This window comes from Panthera onca, chromosome A3 (assembly GCF_046562875.1).
Source record: "Panthera onca isolate mPanOnc1 chromosome A3, mPanOnc1 haplotype 2, whole genome shotgun sequence".
Lineage (NCBI taxonomy): Eukaryota > Metazoa > Chordata > Mammalia > Carnivora > Felidae > Panthera > Panthera onca.
This window is the reverse complement of record NC_138341.1, coordinates 117,746,089-117,769,914: the sequence shown is the minus strand read 5'-3', so window position 1 is coordinate 117,769,914 and position 23,826 is coordinate 117,746,089. Positions and strand designations below refer to the sequence as shown.

The 23,826-nt window shown below is 45.8% G+C and overlaps 2 protein-coding genes and 1 long non-coding RNA gene across 6 annotated transcripts in view; 1 reads left to right on the top strand and 2 right to left on the bottom strand.

Moving 5' to 3' along the window:
- LOC132668220 (uncharacterized) overlaps nucleotides 1-6,514 on the bottom strand; it is a 53,437-nt gene extending 46,923 nt beyond the window's left edge. For both annotated transcript variants that reach the window (XR_013554531.2, XR_013554532.2), the window contains exons 1-2: nucleotides 6,427-6,514; nucleotides 4,565-4,618 (exon numbers count right to left, since the gene is read on the bottom strand). This is a non-coding gene — a long non-coding RNA (uncharacterized LOC132668220). The remainder of the gene's footprint in view (nucleotides 1-4,564; nucleotides 4,619-6,426) is intronic.
- An 82-nt stretch (nucleotides 6,515-6,596) lies between these two features.
- SAMHD1 (SAM and HD domain containing deoxynucleoside triphosphate triphosphohydrolase 1) overlaps nucleotides 6,597-23,826 on the top strand; it is a 50,625-nt gene continuing 33,395 nt past the window's right edge. Inside the window, exons 1-3 of one of the 3 annotated variants that reach the window (XM_078444089.2) lie at nucleotides 6,597-6,924; nucleotides 10,516-10,582; nucleotides 21,764-21,836. In XM_078444089.2, coding sequence (XP_078300215.1) covers nucleotides 6,717-6,924; nucleotides 10,516-10,582; nucleotides 21,764-21,836 — 348 coding nt within the window. In that variant the 5' untranslated portion in view covers nucleotides 6,597-6,716. The other 2 variants (XM_078444091.2, XM_078444090.2) reach the window with 2 other exon arrangements.
- LOC145715324 (uncharacterized) lies at nucleotides 10,635-21,182 on the bottom strand. Its single transcript, XM_081795116.1, has 4 exons — nucleotides 21,122-21,182; nucleotides 12,822-13,186; nucleotides 11,896-12,312; nucleotides 10,635-10,640 (listed from the first exon to the last, which is right to left on the bottom strand). Exons 1-4 carry the CDS (start codon nucleotides 21,180-21,182, stop codon nucleotides 10,635-10,637), a joined length of 849 nt encoding a protein of 282 aa, XP_081651242.1.

The following is a 23,826-nucleotide window of genomic DNA, read 5'->3' as shown; positions in this document are numbered from 1 at the left end:
AAATGTTGGCATTCGGAGCAAATGGTCAAGAAAGAATTCTTGAGATGTCTTCAGTGCAAAAAGGTGGTTTTATTGGGGTGCCTGGGTAGCTCAGTCAGTTGAGCACCCAACTCTTGATTTCAGCTCAGGTCATGATACCAAGGTCATGGGATCAAGCCCCACGCCAGGCTCCTTGCTGAATGTAGAGCCTGCTTAAGATTCTCTGTCCCTCCCTTTGCCCCTCTCCCCTGCTCACAATCTCACTTTCTCTTTCTAAAAATAAAAAGGTGGTTTTATTAAAACACGGGTCCAGACTCATTGACAGAAAGAGCTGCACTGGGGTTGTGATGGGTGACTGATTATATATTTTCAAGTTGGGAGAGGGTTAGGGAAAGCACAAGCCTCCAAGGAATTTGGGAAACAGGGTTTCCAGGATCCTGAGGAGGCTAGCTATTGTTCGGAAAAGGTCAATGAAAAATTACTGTGTAGTAAATCCTCAGTCATGAGACCCTTCAGATGTATATCAGTGAGCCATATGCTTGGAGGATGACTGCTAACCTATGTTTGAGGGGTTAGAGATAAAGGAAGTTTCCAAAGAAATTTTTATATGTTTATTATTTTTTTAAGTTTATTTATTTATTTTGAGAGAGACAGTGCGAGTGGGGGAAGGGCAGAGAAAGAGGGAGAGAGAAAGAATCCCAAGTAGGCTCCACACTGTCAGCACAGAGCCCAACGCAGGGCTTGGATTCATGAACCCAGGAGAACATGCATAACCTGAGCTGAAACCTGAGTTGGACGCTTAACCGACTGAGCCGCCCAGGCGCCCCAGAATTTTTATATGTTTAAACTAGACTCACAGGATCCTGGAGGGTCAGGATAATGTTGAGATAAGATTGCCTTTTGCCCTTAGCAAAGTGTCAACACTGAGGGAGCTGAGCTCTCAGAGGAGTTCATTCCGCCTGTTTGAAGGACTTGTCAATGGGCTGTAGGTAGTAAGGAAATTTAACTTTTTCTTTTGCCTTTGTTTCCCACATCATAAAGCATTTGTCTTTTTGTGACATTAACCTAATGTCCTCAAGGTTCATTCATGTTGTAGCATGTCAGAATTTCCTTCTTTTAAGGTTCAGTAGTATTCCACTATAAGTATATACATTTTCTTTATCCGTTCATCTGTCTTTCGACTGCAGCCTAATTTTTAATCTGTATGATATACAATGTCTTTCAGTATTAGTCTTGAGTGACTCAGATTCACGTAAGGATCCCTGTATTCTGGGAAGTCTGTACTCTTAAGTTTCATTTCTTCCTTTGCTCTGGAAAACTGTTTGTTTACATTTGAGAGCACATCCTCACACTCCCAGTTACCACAGAAGGAACTCTGCCTGTTGAAAGATTCCCAGATAACAAAAGTGTTGGGCAGGGGTGGTTGTGGTAATGACCTCCAATGACAATCTTCTCCCTTCACTCAATTTTCTTCTAAACCCTCTCTCCCAGTTGCCTCCTGCAAACCCCAAATGCCTCACCTTTACTGTGTCTTCCCTAAACTTCCCACTTTGGAAGCCTTAGCACCAGCTTCCACCAACACCCTGAAGATTCAGTGCCCCCTTCGCTACTTTCCCAAGGAAAAGGGTCTTTTCACCAAGGTACACTGCTGTCCTCCTCAGAATCTGGTGCCAGTTCCCCCCCAGTACTCAGAGAGGACTGGGTAAGGGAAAGTTCACTTTCCTGCAGCTGCTTCACTTTTTTTTTTAATTTTTTTTATTAAAGTAAGCTGTATGGGGGTGCCTGGGTGGCTCAGTCGGTTAAAGCGTCTGACTTCAGCTCAGGTCATGATCTCACAGTTTGTGGGTTCAAGCCCCGCATCGGGCTCTGTGCTGGCAGCTCAGAGCCTGGAGGCTGCTTCAGATTCTGTCTCCCTCTCTCTCTGCCCCTCCCCCACTCATACTCTGTCTCTCAAAAATAAATAAATGTAAAAACAAAACAATTTTTTAATAAAAAATATAATAAAGTAAGCTGTATGCCCATGCCCAAGGTGGGGCTGCAAGTCACCACCCTGAGATCAAGAGTGGAATTCTCCACCGACTGAGCCAGCCAGGCGCCTCTCTGGCAACCACTTCAAATGTATGTGGTACTTCTCTTTCCTAGGGATAGAGGCTTTTCTCAGTCCTGTAAAAAGTGAATAAGAGCATCTTAAACACTATGGTTATTGGTCCACTTTAACTCACAATATAGGTAAGTTCAGTATGCTTGTTATGCATGTGTAACTCCAATCTCACCCAAGTTACAGGTTTTAAGTCCCACCTTTATAGAAATCCTGAAACCCTTATCCTTGTTGATAATAGAGACACCCACCCTCCAGAACAAGTCCCAAGAATACAAATGCCCAGAGAAGAGCCCAACATGGGGCTGGATCTCAGGAAATGTGAGATCACGACCTGAGCTGAAATCAAAGAGTTGGACCCTTAACTGAGTGAGCCACCCAGGCACCCCAAGGGTGAGTTTTTAAGTGAGAAGGATCACAATGTAAACAAGATATTTAACTTGGGGAAGGAATGTAAAAAAAAATGAACAAAGCCTTCCTTAATACTTGAATCATTATGTGTTTTGTTACTAATGACAGCACCCTTAAGAGTAGAGAAATAGACAAATACATGTGACTTTATTTTTTTTAATGTTTATTTATTTTTGAGAGAGGGAGAGAGCGCTAGTTGGGGAGGGGCAGAGAGAGAGGGAGACACAGAATCTGAAGCAGGCTCCAGGCTCTGAGCTGTCAGCACAGAGCCCGACACAGGGCTCAAACCCACAAACTGTGAGATCATAACCTGAGCCAAAGTCAGATGCTTCACCGACTGAGCCATCCAGGCGCCGCCATGTGACTTTATTTTGCATAATAACCAAGAAGCCTGGGACCCAAAGATTGGCAACCACAAAGTCAAAATGTCCAACCTTAGGCCATCAACTCAGGAGTGGACATAGTACAAACATGTTGGTCATATGTATTAGTCTGCTAGGACTGCCGTAACAAAATACCACAGACAGTGGCTTAAATATAACAGAAGTTTAGTTTCTCACTCTTCTGGAGGCTGGAAGTCCAAGATCGAGGTGCCAGCACAGTTGGTTTCTGGTAAGACCTCTCTTCCTGGTTTCTAGACAGCCATGTTCTTGCTGTGTCCTCACGTGGTCTTTCCGTTGTGTGTGCACAGGGAAGGAGATGTTACCAGAGGGAAACTTGTCCATGTACCTGATGCACAGTAAGCCAATGTCTGAGACACCAGTTTTGAAACAAAGCTTTACTATCAGAAGGGCAGCCCAAAAAGAAGGCAGGGGTTGTTCCCAAAGAAAGCTACCTTAGCTTTGTTGAGCTTTGTTGCTTTGTTGAGCCTAGGAACAGTTCATATATAGGGAAGTAAAGGTAAATACGTGAAAGGATTGAGGCACGGAAACTGAAGGGATTCTATTTTATTTTATTATTTTTTTTAAGTTTAGGAATGCCTGGGTGGCTCAGGTCACAAAACTTAGATTTGTGAATTCATGCCCCACTTCCAGCTCTGTTCAAAGAACAAAGAAGCTATGTTCCCACTCGAAGGGAAGACAAGAAAGTTAATCATTCTCTAAGTTCATCCTAGGCCCTCAAACACCTGGATCAGGTAACATCCAAAAAGAACCGGATCCCAAACATGTTCCAGGACATTAGCTTCCAGCGAACAAACCTCCATCAACCCTGTCATCAGTAATCCCCACCTTTGGTGATTTATAGGATAACACCTATTGTTCACCTGACACTTACCTTTGATCTGACCCTACCTTGCCTTCCTGAAGGAACACGTACCCTGGACCCCTTTCCAATATAAACCCCTAACCCCAAGCAACAGAGAGACTCACTTTTCCAAGTCTTTCAGACACTGTCTGCTATACTCCATCACTTACACTATTCAATAAACTGATCTCCTTTCCTCCTGGCTTGGGTATAGAGATTACTTAAAAAATAAAATTTTTCAATATAAAATTAAGTTAAAAAAAAGAATTTTGGCTTGGCTTTGGGATTTGGGGAAAATACTAAAAAAAAAAAGAAAGAAAGAAAGAAAGAAAGAAAGAAAGAAAGAAGTCTTGAGAAGGCTAGGTTCCACAAAGGGTGGAGAGGAAGTAAAACAGTGATGACAGCTGGCATTGAGAACCAGCAGCACTGGTTGAAGAGGAAGCTGCGGAGAGATAAAAACCACAAGGTTAATGCTGACAGAAATAAAATTGCCCAGCTCAGCTGGGTAGGTGGAAGGTAGCTAGGGAAGGGCTGAGAAAAATTGCTGGAGATATTCAAGGTCATTAAGCAATGGGCTTGAAATTAATTTGAAATTACCTTTTTTTTCTAGTCCTAACTATGGTGAGTGAGAAATCAGAGGCGAGTCTGAGCAGTCATCTCCTTTAATATGACCAGAGCACAGGGCCTATGTCAAGTAGGTAACTGTTCCCAAGTTGTGGAAAGATAGAAGGAACAAGATCACCAGAACTGTAAATAGAGTTAACTCTATTCGGCAAACCAAAAAGCACCAAAGTTTGGGAGTCAGCTTAAAATCTCAATTCTGTCACTTACCAGCCATGTGACCTTGAGCGAGTAACCAACCATCTTGCACAAGATCTAGGGCCCCTAGAAAGTAGAGGAAATACTAAATATGGAATTAAATTACACTCTTTAACAAACACAGACAAATAGAAAATTAAAGTTCTCAAAAGCAGCTGCTTTGAACAAACCCAGTCGGTTAAACTTAAAACCCTGCTTATATCACCTTCTACTGCCAAGGAAACCTTGCTGTCAGGGCAGATTTTCCCATAAGTCTAAAAAATACAAGTTTTTAAGCCAGCCATTTCCAACTTGAAATATAAGGCTTTCATTCATGTGCTATATGTTGTCTCTTTCACCCCTTTGTTTTGGTTTCACAAGTCTTGGCAACTCTCTCATCTCATCTCAAATTATTCTGGGGCTTAAGGGCATGTTTTGCTGAGCCTGGCTCTTCTAGGCAGACAGAGGGCAAGTACCCCTCTCTATACTTTTCACCATGGCTCTGTGGGACAAAGGAGCAATTGAAAGTTTTGAGTTAACTGATATAATACTATGTCAAAATTCCCATTAACAAGCAGGTTAGCAAGTGACTTTGGAGCCAAGCTAGATTGTCTGGGTTTGAATCCAGGCTTCATCACTTACTAGCTGTGTGACCACAGGCAAATTATTTACTTATTTCTCTGTTCCTTAGTTTCTTACACCCTGAGGTGGTTGTGATACATAAATGAATTAATATTTGTAAAACCCTTAGAAAAATGCCTGGCACCACAGTAAAGCTCTAAGTGTATGCTAGTAATATTTTGCTCTCTACCAGACCACTAGTTCATAATGCTTGATGATAATCTGCCTCATACACTCTTTATCCCCTAGATGGGTCTATGGCTGGGTGGATGGAGAGGTGTAATGGCTTTAGTGGTGGTAGCAGTAGTCTTTTTGCTAGTTAATTGCATGAACTAGGATTTACAGGGAAGTTTGGTCCTCCCCCCGAGTGACTAAATTGACGGGGGCATGCCTCCCATTTTTACAGGCTGTTACGACCAGGTGGTAAAAGTCCTTGAAGATAAGTTTTAAGTAATGTTGAAAAAGAAACAGGTCCAAAATGAAATCACCCGTGTGAGGCCCCACATCAGCAAACCAAGACTTAGTGTCTAACCTAATTGCAGTTTCAGCCTTTCCCTGAACTATGACCTTTAACAGGTCAGTCTGGTATTTCTTGGCTAGCACTAGTGAGTTAGTGGCCTGGTAGACCCCTGCCTTCCCCCCACAGCTGGGTGACTCTGCCTAAAACAATCCTTTCTTTTGTCATGACTTCCTTGTCTTACACCCTTTCTGTCTTTAAAAATCTTCCATTTTGTACAGTTCCTTTCTCCTTACTAGATAGGATGTTATCCTATTCATGAATCATTGAATCAAGCCAATTAGATCTTCAAATCTACTCAGGTGAATTTTGTTGAACAGTAATCGGGATGACCACTTCCTTTTCTCTGGGCAGGGAGTTGGGCTGGAGAGAGGGGTTGAGGATTCTTTTAGAGAGAAATTTGAAGTCTGCTTCTGTTTGGAAACCTGAAGATAAGAGTTCATGGCTAGGCACCCCCAGGGCCCTCTAACTGCCCAGCGATACCGTAGGTTGTGAAATGCAAGAAGTCTACCTTCATATCAGATCTGAAATCATTCTAGGGTCTTCCAGTTCAGCTTCTTGCCCATTTGTCTCTCAATTGGGAAGATGCTGGCCGCCTGATGATGGCTTTTTAGGTTTAAGTTTGGGGCATATGAAACACGGCCAAGGGTATGCCTGGGATATTCATTTGGAAGAAGACACCCGCAATTCACCAGAGGAGCCCGCGCTCCGGGCTTTGGCGGGGCTTCCACGGGTCCTAGATACACTCTTTCCTCACCTCGCCCCTATTAGCACTTCCTCGGCTCTGCGTCTAGTCGGCCCCTTTCGGTAAACTTCCCGACCTGTTGAGGACCAGTGGGCTGTCATTGCGCCTGCGCAAGGGGGCCCGGTGGCTGAAGTGGCTGGGCTGCCCGGCCGCAAGGTCTGAGTACCAGTGCGCCTGCGCGGGAGGCCGGTAGGCTGGCAGTGCCGAGCGGACTCGTCCCCACCGACCGGCAGTCAGTGCGCTTGCGTGCGGTCCCAGCGCCGCGGTTCTTGACTGTGCTGTGCAGGGCGCTGGTTGTAGCCATGCAGGGAGCGGACTCGGACCAGCCCTTCAAACGGCCCCGACGCGATGGCAGCCCGAGAACCCCGCCAAACATCCCTTCCGCGGCGGCGGAGAGCTCCCCGGGCCCCAAACTCCACCGCGACCACCAGACCTGGGGCCCGGAGCAGGTGTGCTGCTTCCTAAAGCGCAGTGGCTTCAGTGATCCCGGACTGCTGGAACGCTTCCGAGGTAGCAGGGCTGCAGGGCTGAGGGGCCGGGGAACCGCGACCCGAGGCGGGGACCGCGGGCCTGAGGGGAGGGCACGCCGAGGCAGTGACCTGGGGGCCTCAGAGAGGACCCGAAGCGGAGAAGGGAGACCTGCGCGGGGAGATACGAAAGGGGTGGACCTGAGGCAGGGGGTGTGGGGCGCCGAGCCGGAGATGAGCTGAGGCGGAGAGCCCCTCTGAGCAGGGGGCCTGCGGCGGGGAAGGTACCAGAAGGGGTAGACCTGAGGCGGGGGTGCCGAGGTGTTGGGGGCGGGGGGGGGGGTGAAGTTGGGGGACGACCTGAGGCGGAGAGTCCTTCAGAACCGGGGTCCTGAGACGGGGACGGGAGGTGCCAGAAGGGGCGCCCAGGAGTGCCCCCCGGAGATGGAGGGAGGAGAAATGGGGCGTCTGGGGCTGGGGACCCGCAGAGGGGGAAGCCGACTTTGAGGATCGTGAACTTGGGTGAGGCACCTGGTGTGAGGCTGGTGGGTTTCTTCGGGAACTGGTCACCCCAGCGCGGGGCAGGCGAGACTCCGGTCCCTGTTGTGACCTAGAAGAACGTTTTCCCCAGACCGTAGTCGGAGGGGCGCTGTCATTCAGACTCACGGGGCTCGGGAGACCCCCTCTGTGCTCCTGCAGCTCCTGGAGCACTTGGAGTGTGTTTTGCTTTCAGGTTTAAGTTTTCTCCCTTGGCCCCTCAACCCGGGGTTTTCCTAAGGGGGAGGGCACATGCTCTGTGAATCCCTGCATCCCCATTGCCTTACCGTAGCATGCCAGCAGGGCTCAGTGCGTTTGTTGACCACCCTTGTAGAGCTTGGTAATGATTCTGTTTTGGTCTCCAAAATCAGTTTGCCTAGTTAAATCTGAATGACACTGGGAGTGCTGGGCTGACCACCGGACTCCCAGCAGCCCACAACTTGGCCACATCACATGGGGCAAATGTGTGGGTTGTGAGTTTTAAGCAACTGGCTCCAGTTCAAGCATCCATCCAGTTAAGATCTCAACTTACCCTAACGGATGTGAAGCTTAACCTCACTCTGTCTTACCCGTTTGTAAGTTTAATAAATTTTTGCAGTTATAGGGTGGAGTCCTGTTTGTCTAGGGTTGGAGGGACTTAGTGTTTGAAGACAAAAAACAAGCTTGATGGTGTGGGAAATGGTGCTTCTTTTTTCTCCTCCCCCCCTTTGGTTGGCCTGCACTCAGAAGTTTTCTCTGAATAGCAACTAGGTGGGGATGAAGTAGTTTTATATTTTCTGTCTCCAAAATATGATGGACTATGTTGTTGGCTTTCTCTTTCAGTGGTGTTCTATAGATTTTGTTTTTGTTTTTGTTTTTGGTGTTCTGTAGATTAAGTCATCAACCTTCAGAATGATCTCTTGAACCTACAGTCAAATGCTAGCAGAACTCACTACTTGCTTTAATTGGTAAAAACTGACCTTACATTCACAATTGCTCATTTCTTTTTTCTTTCTTTTTTCTTTTTAAATTTTTTTTAAAACATTTATTTATTTTTGAGCCAGAGAGAGACAGAGCATGAACGGGGGAGGGTCAGAGAGAGAGGGAGACACAGAATCTGAAACAGGTTCCAGGCTCTGAGCTGTCAGCACAGAGCCCGACGCGGGGCTCGAACTCACAAGACCACGAGATCATGACCTGATCTGAAGTCGGCCGCTTAACCGACTGAGCCACCCAGGTGCCCCTCTTTTTTCTTTTTTTTAAGATTTTTTATTTTTAAGTAATCTGTACACCGAGGATGGGGCTCGAACTTACAACCCTGAGATCCAGAGTCCAATGGATCACCTGACTGAGCCAGCCAGGTGCCCCAACAAATGCTCATTTCTTAACCGTCTGCTTTGTCTTGACCAAAACTGTAGTCAGCCTTCTCTCTCTCCTAGAAGGCCCTGAAATCTTGCTTGTCCCCAAACCTGAACAAGCACTAAAAAAGTGGAATGCCCCATCATCAGCCTCTCTGGTAACCAGCTGAGCATAGCAGGATACCGTCCTGTCAGACTCCACTGGGATCACTTCCTTTACCCTATGAAAAAAAACAGCAACACTTTTTTGTTTCATTTTGAACCACTTGGAGATTTCTGAGGTCACAACATTCTCCCTATTGCAATAGTCTTCCTTTCTAATCCCTGTCTTAGTCTGGGTTTGCTTTTATTTGGCAAAACAAGGTATTGGGTCCCTTTCCTTATTATGGAATACAGTCTCACAGGAACCCTGAAATTAATCAATCAATTTATTTATTTTTTAATGTTTATTTTTGAGAGAGAGAGAGATACAGAGCACGAGTGGGGTGGGGCGGAGAGAGAAGGAGACACAGAATCTGAAGCAGGCTCCAGGCTCTGAGCTGTCAGCACAGAGCCTGACATGGGGCTCCAACTCACAGACCTCGAGATCATGACCTGAGCCAAAGTCAGATGCTCAACTGACTGAGCCACCCAGGCCCCCTGGAGCCCTGAAATTTAGAGGCTGTAATCCCTGTTTTGTTTACAGATGATGTGTTTGAGGTCTAAAGATGTTAAGTAACTTTCTAAAAGTCATACAACTGGAAAAAAAAGCAGAACTGAATGTTAAGATTTTGTCTTTGGACTCCAGAATTCATGCCAGCTATACCTTAACAAGTGTTCTCATCAAAGATCATCAAGGGTGGGGTTGAGCCCTGAGTCAGGCTGTTAGTGTGGAGCATGCTTGGGATTCTCTCTCTCCCTCTCTCTCTCACTCTCCCTCTCTCTCCCTCTCTCTTCTCTCTCTCTCTCTGACCCTCCCCTACTCATGAGTGCTCTTCCTCTCTCAAAATAAATAAACTTAAAAAAAAAAAAAAAAAGATTTTTGTTTGTTTGAAAATAGTCCAGAGTTGTGGAATCTGAGGTCAGGAAGGAGTAAAATTAATTATATAGTGAGAGAAAGAAAAATAAACGTATATATATTTCAAAACACAGTATTATGTGCTTTTCTTGGAGGTTTTTTTTTTAAGTCTTTTATTGCTTAAGTAATTTGTACACCCAGTGTGGGGCTCAAACTCACATCTCCGAGATCCGGGAGTCAAGCCCCTCCTTGGAGGTTTTAGAACTCAATCAACACTTGGCACCCTTCAGGCTATGGTTTTGACCTGACTATTCTAAGAACAATAGATTTAAGCTTCCTTTCCTCCCCCCACGCCAAACCTCACCTGTTTTAGAAGGAAGCCACTGGTTTTGCTGCTGGACTTCCTCACAAATAAGTCATTCAAATAATTTAAAAGTTTTTACTTGATTTATCAAAAATAGCCTGTCAATATAGTTATCTAATTAAAATGAAGACTATCCAAGTGAGAGGGGTGCCTGGCTGGCTCAGTCTGTAGGATATGTGACTTTTGGTCTGGGGGTTGTGAGTTTGAGCCCCATGTGGAGAAAAAGACTTTCCAAGTGGCAAATGAAAGTGGTTTTTACACACAGTCCATTACCTGTAGTGGGTGGTTTAGTAAATGTTGATTTGGGTAAATCTGGTGAATCCAAATTGAAAGAAACAAAAAAGCATATGGTATAATTGTTGAAACCATTCATCTTTTTTTCTCCCTTTTCTTCCAAAGGAAATAAAATCACAGGTTCAATACTGCTCCATCTTAATGAGTCTGATCTTGAAAGTCTTGGAATAAGGTAAGAATGATAAAATTCAACTTGTAGCCAAGCATACTTCTGACCTTTTTATTCACCTCTGAGGGACAAAGCCCATGACACTGATCTTAACTGTCCTCATTTTAGATCTACAAAGTGTTGGGGTGCCTGAGTGGCTGTTATGCCCAGAATTCGTGATCCCCAAATACCGCCAGGGAGCCGAGTCTGATGCAAAAGCAAAGAGCCTTTATTCGAGCTAGCTCGAGCTCAATCCCCTACCTGCACTGACGCAGCGGTGAGATACCAGGGACAGAGAGCGAGTTTCAAAAGGACAAAGGTTTTATTGGGGCCTAGGGGCAGTTGGTGAGGTAATGGCTTTGGCCTCAGCCGATTGGCTGGGGAAGGGTCCTGGGGAAGGGTCCGAGTCCTGTTAGGCAGGTAAAGGGGGGGGCGTTACTCAAGGGGAGGAGGTGTGGTCAAGGTGAAGGACACAGAACAAGATGGAGTCGGCCGCCAGCGTAGGCCCGCCCTTTCATTCCCCCCTTGTCATGTAGCTTAGGGACCCAATCATGGGACCGGCTGCATTTATGGTGACAAGGGGAACAGAGTTTGGAGGTTTACGCAAAGTTCTGGGAACCAAGTGTCCCTGGGGTGGCTCTGGGACGTCTGATTAAGTATTGTCCCTGAGCTGGTGTCTGTGATCTGCCAGGTGATGTTTTGGGGGGCGTGGGGACTCCCGGCAGCATGAGCAATGACAAGCAGAGTTAACAGAGTTACCAATATTAGGTGGGTCGAATGCGCTGTAGCTTGAGCCTGAGCGGGTTGTGTTGGTCCTGACTGATGGCCCATCGCGTGACAACGTCCTTCCGGATCGAGGAGGGGTCCGCTGGCCGAGCGTGGGTGTGATGGACCCAGGTCGCGATGCCGTCTACCTTGAGAGCGGTGGGGGTTGTCAACACCACGACGTAGGGTCCCTTCCAGCGCGGCTCGAGAGTCTCTCGGTGGTGCCTCTTGACGTAGACCCAGTCTCCCGGCCTGTACTGATGAGGTGTCTGGATCGGGCCAGCCTCGTAGATGGCACAGAGGCGCGGGCAAATGTCCTCGTGCGCCCTCTGGAGCCCGCTCAAGGAAAGAAAAAGTTCTTGATCTTTAAACTCAGCAATAAGTTCAGCTCGAAGGCTGGGAATAACAGAGGGTGGCCTGCCAAACATGATCTCGTAGGGAGTAAAACCCAGAGTGTAAGGAGTGTTTCTAACCTGGTAAAGGGCGTATGGTAGGAGAGTCACCCGGTCCCCGCCAGTCTCCATGGTTAGTTTGGTAAGGGTCTCTTTTAGGGTTCTATTCATTCTTTCTACCTGTCCTGAGCTCTGGGGCCTATAAGCACAGTGTAATTTCCAGTTTGCCCCCACCGCCTTGGCTACTGCCTGTGTTACCTGCGAGATAAAAGCTGGTCCATTGTCTGATCCTACCATGGCAGGAAAACCATACCTGGGTAAGATGTCTTCTAGTAGCTTCTTAGCCACCGTCTGAGCCGTTTCATGCTTGGTTGGGTATGCCTCCACCCAGCCAGAGAAGGTGTCTGTAAATACTAAAAGATATTTAAAACCATACTTTCCTGGTTTGACTTCGGTGAAGTCGACTTCCCATTGGGCTCCCGGTCTGGTGCCTCTGAGCCTGGTTCCTTTTTTATTTGATGTGGCTCTCGAGTTGGTGAGTTGGCAGGTCTTGCAGGCAGATACAACTTGCTCTATTTTGGTGTCCTGTTGGTGAATCTTGATTCCGGCATGTCGGATTAAGTCTTTTAATTTTCGGGCCCCCATGTGAGTAGACCGATGCATGTGCTCTAATAATGAGACTCCGAGCCGGTCTGGCAGCACGAGCTCCTTGTTAGGTGTGTACCACCATCCCTTTATCTCCTGGTCCATGGGGAGTTTCTTGATCCGCTGTAACTCCTCCTGGGAGTATTTGGGCTGGTCTGGTAAAACTGGGTCTCCCGGGTCCGGTAGTTGTATGGTCATGGTGGGGACTGAAGTAAGGGCGACTGCCTTGGCTGCCTGGTCAGCCTTTCAATTACCTCTAGACATGGCGGCCAGCCGGCAGCCACTGGGTCTAGTTTCTTCTCAGCAAAACCTGGAACCCAGAGGCGGCAGTAGCCGGCTGATCCTAGCAATTCCCTCACTTCTCTTCGGGAGGTGGGAGTAGGGATCTTTAGGACAGTTTCTTTTCTGGCATCTGATAACCGCCGCTGTCCGCCCTCCAGGATATATCCCAGGTAACTTACCCTCTCCCTGCATATCTGAGCCTTCTTCGCGGATGCCCGGTACCCTAAGGCCCCCGGGGTAGCCAGCAGGTCCTGGGTCCCTCGCTCACAGTCTTTGGCCGTGTCGGCAGCAATCAGGATGTCATCTACGTACTGTAGGAGGGTGAGGCCAGGGTGCTCCCTTCTGTACTCACCCAGGTCCTCGTGTAGTGCCTCGTCGAAGATGGTGGGTGAATTTTTGAATCTCTGAGGTAGCCGTGTCCAGGTGAGTTGCCCACTGTAGCCCTCCTCCGGATCATGCCACTCAAAGGCGAACAGGGGTTGGCTCTGGGGTGCCAACGGCAGACTGAAGAAGGCGTCCTTTAAATCTAGTACAGTACCAGACCCTGGAGGGCGCCAAGGAGCTCAAGAGAGTATATGGGTTGGGAACAGTTGGGTGTATGTCCGCGACCCTCTTATTTACTTCCCAGAGGTCTTGTACTGGTCGGTAGTCATTTGTGTGAGGCTTTTTGACCGGCAGTAAGGGGGTGTTCCAGGCAGACTGGCAAGGAACTAGTACCCCTAGGCTTCGTAGTCTCCGGATGTGTGGCTGGATCCCCTTCCAGGCCTCCTGAGACATGGGGTATTGTTTGATCCTTATCGGACTCTCTCCTGGCTTGAGCTCTACCAGGACTGGGGTCCTGTGAGCGGCTAGTCCCATCCCCCCACCGTCTCTGCCCAAACCGAGGGGAATTCTTGTAGCCATCTGTCTATATTATTCTCTCTCAGGAGCGCCTCCTGGTGGAGGAGGTATTCATCCTCCAGTTTCATGGTCAGGACCTGGATGGGGTGGCCCTTGCCATCGGTGACCTGAGGCCCCCCCTTGTCTGAAAGTTATCTGAGCTCCAATCTTGGTCAGTAAGTCCTGTCCTAACAGCAGGTAGGGGCATTCTGGTATTACCATAAAGGAGTGGGATACCCGGCCCGTTCCCAAATCTACTGTTCTTCGGGTAGTCCATGAATACTGGCTCATACCAGTTGCCCCTTGTACCCAGGACTTCTTGCTGGCTAGTTTTCCTTGTGGGGTGCGGAGGACCGAATGTTGTGCTCCGGTGTCGACAAGGAAGTCAACAGGGGTCTCCTCCACTTTAAGAGTTACCCTGGGTTCGGGGAGAGGGTCCGAACCCCGACTCCCCTAATCACTTAGTTCATCTAGCTCTAGGACTTTTACTCGATCAGTCTTGCTTCCCTTCCCGCCGGCCCTTTTTGGACAATCTCGGGCCCAATGCCCTATCTCCTTGCAGTATGCACACTGATCCTTCTGCAGCCTCTGCTTCCCCCCCTTGGTGGTTCCTTTACCTTTTCTTGCGTCGTCTGCCAGCTGCCGGAGAAGGCGGTCTCGTTCCTCGGGGAAGTCAGCAGTGGTAGCTAGTAGTATTCTGGCCAGGTCTCGAGTCTGCTTACTGCTGGCAGCCGCCATGGCGTGAGCCTGCTTGTCCTCAGGAGGCTCCTGGTTATTATATACCTTTTCGACTACTACCAGTAAGTCCTGCAGACTTTTTTCTCCTAGTCTCTCTATTTTCTGTAATTTTCTCCTAATGTCTATGGCCGATTGGTTTACAAAGGCCATGATAACAGCTGCCTTGCTTTCCGGAGCCTCTGGATCCATGGGGGTATAGGTACGGAATGCCTCCATGATCCGTTCTAAAAAGGCAGCCGGAGATTCATCTTTTCCCTGTTGTACATTGCCTACCTTGGCCAAATTGGTTGGCTTTCTAGCAGCCATTCGGAGACCCCCCCATTAGAGTCTGGCGGTAGACCCGGAGCCTCTCCTTACCTTCTGCCGTGTTGAAATCCCACTGGGGCCGAGTTAAGGGGAAGGAGGCATCTATCTGAGCCTGGTTGGTGGTGGGATTCCCGTCTGCGCCCGGAACTAGTTTTCGGGCCCCATTGAGGATTCTTTCTCTTTCTTCAGTCGTGAACAGGACCTGCAAAAGCTGCTGGCAATCATCCCACGTGGGCTGATGGGTAAAAAGAACAGAGTCTAATAAATCAATAAGCCCTGCCGGTTTCTCGGAAAACTTAGGATTCTGAGCTTTCCAATTGTAGAGGTCACTAGTGGCGAAAGGCCAATAGTGATGGGGCTGATTCCCCTCTGCGTCTGGGGGTCCGGTGGCTCGCAGGGGCAGAATAGTGGAGTTGGCGGCGGAGGCGGATTGCTCCCTCTGAGCCCTTTGTCTGGTAAAGGGCGGGCTTCCCACTGGAGCATTTCTGCCTCCCGCTCTCGGAACAGCGTCTGCCTCCCCCTGAGGGGAAGGATGGTGTTCTTCTGGCATCCTAGAGGGGTTATACGGGGGAGGAAAAATTAATTCTTCTTCAGTACCCCCCTGTAGGACAGGGTAGAGGGGTGCTGAAGGCTGGGTAAGACTTTTCCTCTTCTCTGTCTCCTGCAAAGCAAGAATGGGTTTTGGCTCCGGAGGGAGCGGGGCTAGGAAGGGCTTAAGCCAAGAGGGTGGGTCTTCTACAAGGTCCTGCCAAGTGATAATGTAAGGGAGCTGATCAAGATGGCCCGTCTTAGGCTGAGAGATGATACTCCTGACTCGGTGGATGGTAGGGAGGTCGAAGGTCCCCTCTGGTGGCCATCCGACATTGAAAGTTGGCCACTCGCTAGAACAAAAAAAACTGCAACCGACCCTTTCGGACTTCCACACTGAGGTTGTTAGCTCTTCCCCTCACATCCTTAAAGTGATCAATCATAATAGTTAGAGGAGTAGTCTGAGTCTGTCCCATAACGTCCGTCCAGTAAGTCCACAGAACAAAACAGAGAAACACAAAAACAGACAAACAGAGGGCCCCTAGAAAGTCTTCCAACTCCATGGAAGCAAAACTGAGAGCTAGCTTAGACATTTGAGGGGATTCCACGTCCCTCCAAAACCAATGAGGGGATTCCACGTCCCTCCAAAGACGACGGCCTCACGCCAACCAGCGGGAGCGACCCGCCTCGTCTCAGACCTTTGAGGGGATTCCACGTCCCTCCAGAAGGGAGGATCGGAACGTCTTCCGAACTCCCGGCCCGTGGTCCTCCAGTGCATCCACTTAGACCGCATCGGGCACTACCAGAATTCCAGAAATGAGCTCACACAGAAAAGACAGAACAAACAGACACTAACCGTGGCCAGTCAGGCTCTCTGGGTCGGGGGTCCCTCGGGGGTCTTGGGGATCCCGGACAAGCCCCCAAATGTTATGCCCAGAATTCGTGATCCCCAAATACCGCCAGGGAGCCGAGTCCGATGCAAAAGCAAAGAGCCTTTATTCGAGCTAGCTCGAGCTCAATCCCCTACCTGCACTGACGCAGCGGTGAGATACCAGGGAGAGAGAGCGAGTTTCAAAAGGACAAAGGTTTTATTGGGGCCTAGGGGCAGTTGGTGAGGTAATGGCTATGGCCTCAGCCGATTGGCTGGGGAAGGGTCCTGGGGAAGGGTCCGAGTCCTGTTAGGCAGGTGGGGGGGGGGGGTTACTCAAGGGGAGGAGGTGTGGTCAAGGTGAAGGACACAGAACAAGATGGAGTTGGCCGCTGGCATAGGCCCGCCCTTTCAGGGCTTAGTCGGTTAAGTGTCTGACTCTCGGTTTCGGCTCAGCTCATGACCTTATGGCTTTGTGGGTTCAAGCCCCGCACTGGGCTCTGTGCTGACAGTACAGAGCCTACTTGTAATTCTCTTTCTCTCCCTCTCTCTCTGCTCCTCCCCCACTTGTGTTGTCTCTGTCTCTCAAAAAATAAATAAATTAACTTTAAAATAAATAAATCTACAAAGTGTTTTAAAACTGAATCCCAACATAATTGTGTCTGTTTTTGCTGTGCAATCCTGTGTTTAATATTACTAATGATTCCTATTTTATTATTATTTTTTTTTTAATGTTTATTTATTTTTGAGACAGAGAGAGACAGAGCATGAACAGGGGAGGGTCAGAGAGAGAGGGAGACTCAGAATCTGAAGCAGGCTCCAGGCTCTGAGCCATCAGCACAGAGCCCGACGCGGGGCTCGAACTCACGGACCGTGAGATCGTGACCTGAGCTGAAGTCGGACGCTTAACCGACTGAGCCACCCAGGCGCCCCTAATGATTCCTATTTTAAAAAATTTTGCTGACAAGCCTTCATGAAGTTTGCAGTGACCAACTTTTTACTCTCAAGTTCAGAATAATTGGATTATACACACCATAAAATACATAAAGACTAATAGGGGGGCAATGTTGGCAAGAAAAATCAAGGCTACAACCTTATCTTGAACATATTTTTAGGTCTTCCTAAAGCTGTCTTAAGACTGGAATGTATACTTGGTATTAGATTTAAAGACACGATCCAAAGTAGCTTGTTCCGTTTTTGGTTGTGTGATTTGAGACAAGTAATTTAACCTTTCAGTTTCTGCACCTGTGAAATGGAAAATGATAATGAGACAGTGTATATAAAGTGATTAACACATTGGCCCTTAATAATAAATTATATATATATAGGTAGAGATCCCTATGTAAGGCTGGAAGTTGTAGGGGCTAGATTAGTGTGGATCCACTTTAAAGATCACAGTTGAGAAACAAATATTTAAATATTGCTTAAAATGGAGACTTTTTTTTTTTTTTTTTTTTTTGAGAATTGGCAACAGTGGTAAAATAAGGTATTTTTTCTTCTGGAGTCCCACTTGGCTAAGTGTTGTTTGTGGCAACGGTAACCAAAGAATCAAAACAATTACTTCATACGCTTACTTCATACACTGTTGTTTAGTAGTTGATAATAGAAGCAGATTGTAAGAAAAGATCACCTTAGGATATTTACTTGAATTTTAATAAATGTCCTTTGGATCAGAATCATCAGGAGTCTCTTTCATAATCACGTTTCAGTCCCCTCAACATCCCTCTTACTATTTATTTCTTAGGTATATTGAGTTGCTTACTATTTAAAAAATTTTTTTAATGTTTTTTTTTATTTATTTTTGAGACAGAGAGAGACAGAGAATGAACGGGGGAGGGTCAGAGAGAGAGGGAGACACAGAATCTGAAGCAGGCTCCAGGCTCTGAGCTGTCAGCACAGAGCCCAACGCGGGGCTTGAGCTCACGGACCGCGAGATCGTGATCTGAGCCGAAGTCGGATGCTCAACTGACTGAGCCACCCAGGCACCCCTAGTTGCTTACTATTTTAATTGAATTGCATTTATTCTAATAGTCTTGCTTTTATTTATTTTTTTTTAAATTTTTTTTTTTAACGTTTTATTTATTTTTGAGACAGGGCGAGACAGAGCATGAACGGGGGAGGGTCAGAGAGAGAGGGAGACACAGAATCCGAAACAGGCTCCAGGCTCCGAGCTGTCAGCACAGAGCCCGACGCGGGGCTTGAACTCACAGACCGCAAGATCATGACCTGAGCCAAAGTCGGCCGCTCAACCGACGGAGCCACCCAGGCGCCCCATAATAGTCTTGCTTTTAAAGAGAACCATATATTTCGTGGACTCAAATACTACCGATTTATTCAACAAATATTTATGGAGGGCCCACTACATGTTAGGAATTCTTCTAGGAACTTTGGAGACATGAGTGAACAAAATAGAATTTCAAATGAACATTATCTGGTTGTGCCCACCGTATAACTCTGAGGTATATTCTGCAGGACTTTTCAGGGCTGTGTGTTCCTATACAGCAGCTGCTAGTTACATGTTTAAATCAATTAAAATTAAAGTTTCAGTTCCTTACCTAGCCATATTTCAAGTGCTCAATAGCTACTTATGGCTAGTGGCTACCATGTTGGACAGGGAAGACACAGAACATTTCTATCTTAGCAAAATTCTGCTGGCTAGAGCTGCCTTTGAAGATCCCAGTGAGATTAGGCAAAGTTGTTCACAGTGGTAGTAGTTCAGCCAATTTATTAATATAACCTAGTACTGTTTTTCCATCCTTTCCTGTTTTACCTTTCCTAGGATTCACATCTTAAAAATAAATTACCTGTACATAAGGTCTTGTCTTAGATTCTGCTTTCTAAGAGGAAGTCCAGTTTAGAAAAGTACTGAAATTTTCTCAAGTTTATGATCAACTGTTGATTGAAAAGGTGTTTTCTTTTTGGTTTGTTTTGTTTTAATTTTTGACAGAGAGAGACACAGAATGAGAGCAGGGGAGGGCCGAGAGAGAGGGAGACACAGAATCCGAAGCAGGCTCCAGGCTCCGAGCTGTCATCACAGAGCACAATACGGGGCCTGAACTAATGAACTGCAAGATCATGACTTGAGCAGAAGTCAGCACTCAACCAACTGAGCCATCCAGGAGCCCCAATTTAAAAGGTTTTTCTAGGGGCACCTGGGTGGCTTAGTTGGTTAAGCATCTGACTTTGACCCAGGTCATGAGCTGTCAATGTGGAGCCCACTTCAGATCCTCTGTCCCCCTCCCTCTTCTCCCCTGCTCGTGCTCGCTCGCTCTCTCTCTCTCTCTCTCTCTCAAAAATAAATAAACATTAAAAAAAAAAAATAAAAGGTTTTTCTAAGAAATAAGAAACATTGGTACATTAACTGTATATGTCAGTTGTAAGACATTTTAGATTCAGGAAATGATGAAATATACATATGAAATCTTATAGTCTAACTATGGCCCATGGATACTTGAAATAGTGTTGTTGTTTTAAAAAAATTTTTTTTAAATGTTTGTTTATTTTCGAGAAAGAGAGCATGAGCAGGGAGGGGCATAGAGAGAGGGAGACACAGAATCCAAAGCAGGCTTCAGGCTCTGAGCTGTCAGCCCAGAGCCTGATGCAGGACTCAAACCCACAAACTGTGAGATCATGACCTGAGCCGAAGTCAGATGCTTAACCAACTGAACCACCCAGTCCCCCGTGTTGTTGTTGTTTTAATGTTTATTTTTGAGAGAGAGAGAGAGAGAATGTGCGTGTGTGTGTGTGTGTGTGTGTGTGTGTGTGAGCGAGCAGGCGAGGGGTAGAGAGAGGGAAACAGAGGACCTGAAGTAGGCTCCACGCTGACAGTGAGAGCCCAACGTGGGGCTTGAACTCAGGAATCAGGACTTCATGACCTCAGGCAAAGTTGATCGTTTAACCGACTGAGCCACCCAGGCGCCCTGGCCCATTGAATACTTTAAATTTTTGTTTAAGATACTGTATTTTTTTTTTAACCTTTGTTAAACCAAAAAACCTCTAGGTTTTGGGTGTCTATTTTCGTAGATTTTATCTTTTTTTAATGTTTATTTATTTATTTTGAGAGAGACAGAGAGCATGTGAGTAGGTGGGGGGGCTGGGGGGAGGGGACGAGAAAAAGGAGAGAGGGAATCCCAAGCAGGCTCTGTGCTGTGCTCACAGAGCCCACCACAGGCTGGAGCCTACCATGGGGCTTAGTCCCATGAACTGTGAGATCATGATCTGAGCCAAAATCAAGAGCCAGACACTCAACCAACGGAGCCACCTAGGTGCCCCTAATTTTATAGACTTTAATCAGCAATTTCTTTGTGAATATTTCTTTTTGGGTTTTATTAAGTAATGAATACCGAGTATCAGTTCAAGTAAATACTAAGCAATGAGATTGGTTTAGGTTTGGTATTTTATGCTCTAACTCTTGGTTGTGCTCAACTGTGCAATGATACTTAACCTGACTCCGTTATCGCTGACCTGTAAGTACTTCTCCAAGCTTGGCCTTTCCCTCTGCTTGTTATATCAAACTAATGAGGATGGTAGGAAAATAGGAAAACACAATGTATGCTGCTTTATGATTTATCAGCTGTAATAATGCCTCTATATATCCCAAGAAAGTGATTCTTAGATTGTAGTACGATTTAATATGATATAGAGGCCAATTGTAGTGGTTCTGACTCTAAGTGTATCTAGAACTTTTAGCAAAAGATTTATTTTTCAATCTAATTAGCTGTTAGGTCAGTAAATTCTGCCCCTTTACATGCTGCTTCTGTTGATAATTAGCCAAGTGTCAGGCTAATTTGCTTGGACCAATTAGGTAAATGAAGCCGGATGACAAATTACAGGATTTTGAGCTGTTTACATTAAATCCTATTAAATTTATTTCTCAAACTGAAGCATTATAAGGGATTACTGACAAAAGAAGATGGGTATAAGTAAAGCTATTGCCTTCATATATGTTGGATTTGTACCTAAGTCATATCCAATGTTCATAAGTCAGACTTGGACCTTTGTAACTCATTACCATAATAAATTTAAAAGTCTTTATCATGTGAACAAAGTTCACTTGTTCACACTAATAGACTCCTAAATGGACTAAATGGACTTATCATGTGAACAAAGTTTATCTCTTGTTCACACTAATAGACTCCTAAATTCTTATAGTTAAAATACTTCTGATAGGGTAAATACTGAATTGATAATCAGTGATGATTTCTGTGACACCGGTAATCATAGTTAAATTTCTCTAGTTCTTGAGGGAGGGAACTGGGTCTTTATCATTAACTGCAGTGCTGAATACATTATTTAATCCCTCTCCAGCTCTGTAAGGTAGATAATATTTTCCCTGTGCTATGGATGAGAACATTAGTATACTAAAAAAGGTTGAGTGATTCTCCCTGCCCCCAAGGTCACACAGATTCCGTGTGCAGATGTGAACCAGTTCTGATTTCAAAGTCCTTTTTCATTATCTCTATGCTATAATTCAGTGTACTACCTTGAACCATGCAGATTCAGGGTTGTGAGAGAAGATGGCAACTTCGGTTAGGTTAAAATAAGTCTGAAGTATAAATTGAGCGTTCAGTAGAGACGTAGGAGATGTTGAAGTCTGAGTTTCCAAGAGAGGAGAATCAAGGGCAGAAGCCTCGGGGGAGAATTTTAGAGGGGGCGTATGTTTGAATTATTAATTGTTCCTTTTAATCTGACTTCTCGTTCTATTAGTGTAGATAATTTAGAGTTGATTATATGCTATTATATACTCCAGGGATTATTATTAAGCAAATAATGACGGATTTGCTTATCCTGTTGTAATTTTAGTACCTTGGGTGACAGAAAGAAGCTGCATAATTATATCCAGCAACTGAAGGAAATTCATGTTGATGCAATGAAGGTAAGAAGAATCTGAGTTTATTATGTTTTTTTGACTTTTTATTTTATTCTTTAAAAAAAATTTTTTTTTCTAATGTTTATTTTTGAGAGAGAGAGAGAGAGAGAGAGACAGAGTGCAAGCAGGGGAGGAGCAGAGAGAGAGGGAGACACAGAATCCAAAGCAGGCTGCAGGCTCTGAGCTGTCAGCACAGAGCCTGATGTGGGGCTCAAACTCACGAACAGTGAAATCATGACCTGAGCCGAAGTTGGACGCTCAACCAACTGAGCCATCCAGGCGCTCCCTATTTTATTCTTTTTAAATAGGCTTTATGCCCAGCACGGAGCCCAGCACAGGGCTTAAACTCACGACCCTGTGATCAAGACCTGAGCTGTGGGCACCTGGGGGCTCAGTCAGTCAAGTGTCTGACTTGATTTCAGCTCAGGTCCTGATCTCACGCTTAGTGAGATCAAGCTTTAAATCGGGTTCTGGGCTCTGAGCTCACAGGGCAGAGTCTGCTTGGGATTCTCTCCCTCTCTCTGTGCCCCTCCCCTGTTAGCACATGTGCCTATGTTACTCACTCTCTCCCTCTCTCTCTCTCTCTCTCTCTCTCTCTCTCTCTCTCTCTCTCTCTCTCAAAATAAATAAATAAACTTAAAAAAATAAAGACAGGGTGCCTGGGTAGCTCTGTCAGTTTAGTGTCCGACTCTTGATCTCAGCTCAGGTCATGATCTCATTGTTCATGACTTTGAGCCCTATAGGGCTCTGCGCTGTCTGCACAGAGCCCGCCTGGGATTCTGTCCCACCCTCTCTCTGCCCCTCCTCCTCCTTGCTCTCTCTCAAAATAAATAAATAAACTTAAAAAAAAAAAACAAAAACAAAAAACCTGAGCTGAGATCAAGAGTTGGATGCTGAACTGACTGAGACACCTAGATGCCCCTATTATGTAAGGGTCCAACTCTTTTTTTTTATTTGTTTTTTAATGTTTATTTATTTTTGAGAGAGAGAGAGAGAGAGAGAGAGAGAGAGAGCAGGGGAGGGACAGAGACAGAGGGAGACACAGAATCTGAAATAGGTTCCAGGCTCTGAACTGTCAACACAGAGCCTGGCACAGGGCTTGAACCCACGAACTGTGAGATCATGACCTGAGCCGAAGTCAGACACTTAACCAGCAGAGCCACCCAGGCACCCCTGTGAGCGTCCAACTCTTGATTTAAGCTCAGGTCTTGATCATGTTGGGCGTGAAGCCTACTTTAAAAATAAATAACTAAATAAGAAAGAAAAAACATTAAAAAAAAAAAAAAAAGAATGGGAGGAAATCTGCTTCTCAGTAATAGAATTGTAATTGATTTTTATATTTCTAAACTGCATTTTCTCAAATAAGCACAAAATATTTAAACCAAAAGAAAAACTAAAATATATTAAACATACAGAAAAGTGTAAGTAGGCAACTACCTAGCTTGTTAAATCTTAATATTTTACCTAATTTTGCTTCAGATCTGTTGTTTTCAGAACAAAATGTTAGAAACAATATAGTCTTTTTTTTTTATTTAAAAAAAATTTTTTTTAATGTTTTATTTATTTTTGAGACAGAGAGAGACAGAGCATGAACGGGGGAGGGTCAGAGAGAGGGAGACACAGAATCTGAAACAGGCTCCAGGCTCTGAGCTGTCAGCACAGAGCCTGATGCGGGGCTTGAACTCACGGACCGCGAGATCATGACCTGAGCCGAAGTCGGCCGCTCAACCGACTGAGCCACCCAGGCGCCCCAATATAGTCTTTTTTGTACCCATTGTAGATTCTGTTTCCATCCATTCTTCCCCCAAAATAAGTGCCATCTTGAATTGGGTTTATTCATTTTCACAAATGTTTTTTACTTTCACTACATGTATATCTATAGCTATAAACAATGTATAGTGTTGTTCTACATGTTTTTTAAGCTTTATAAAAATTATAAACAGTAAGTAACCTTTTAAACTTTCATTTTACATCGCTTTTTAAAAATTATTATTAT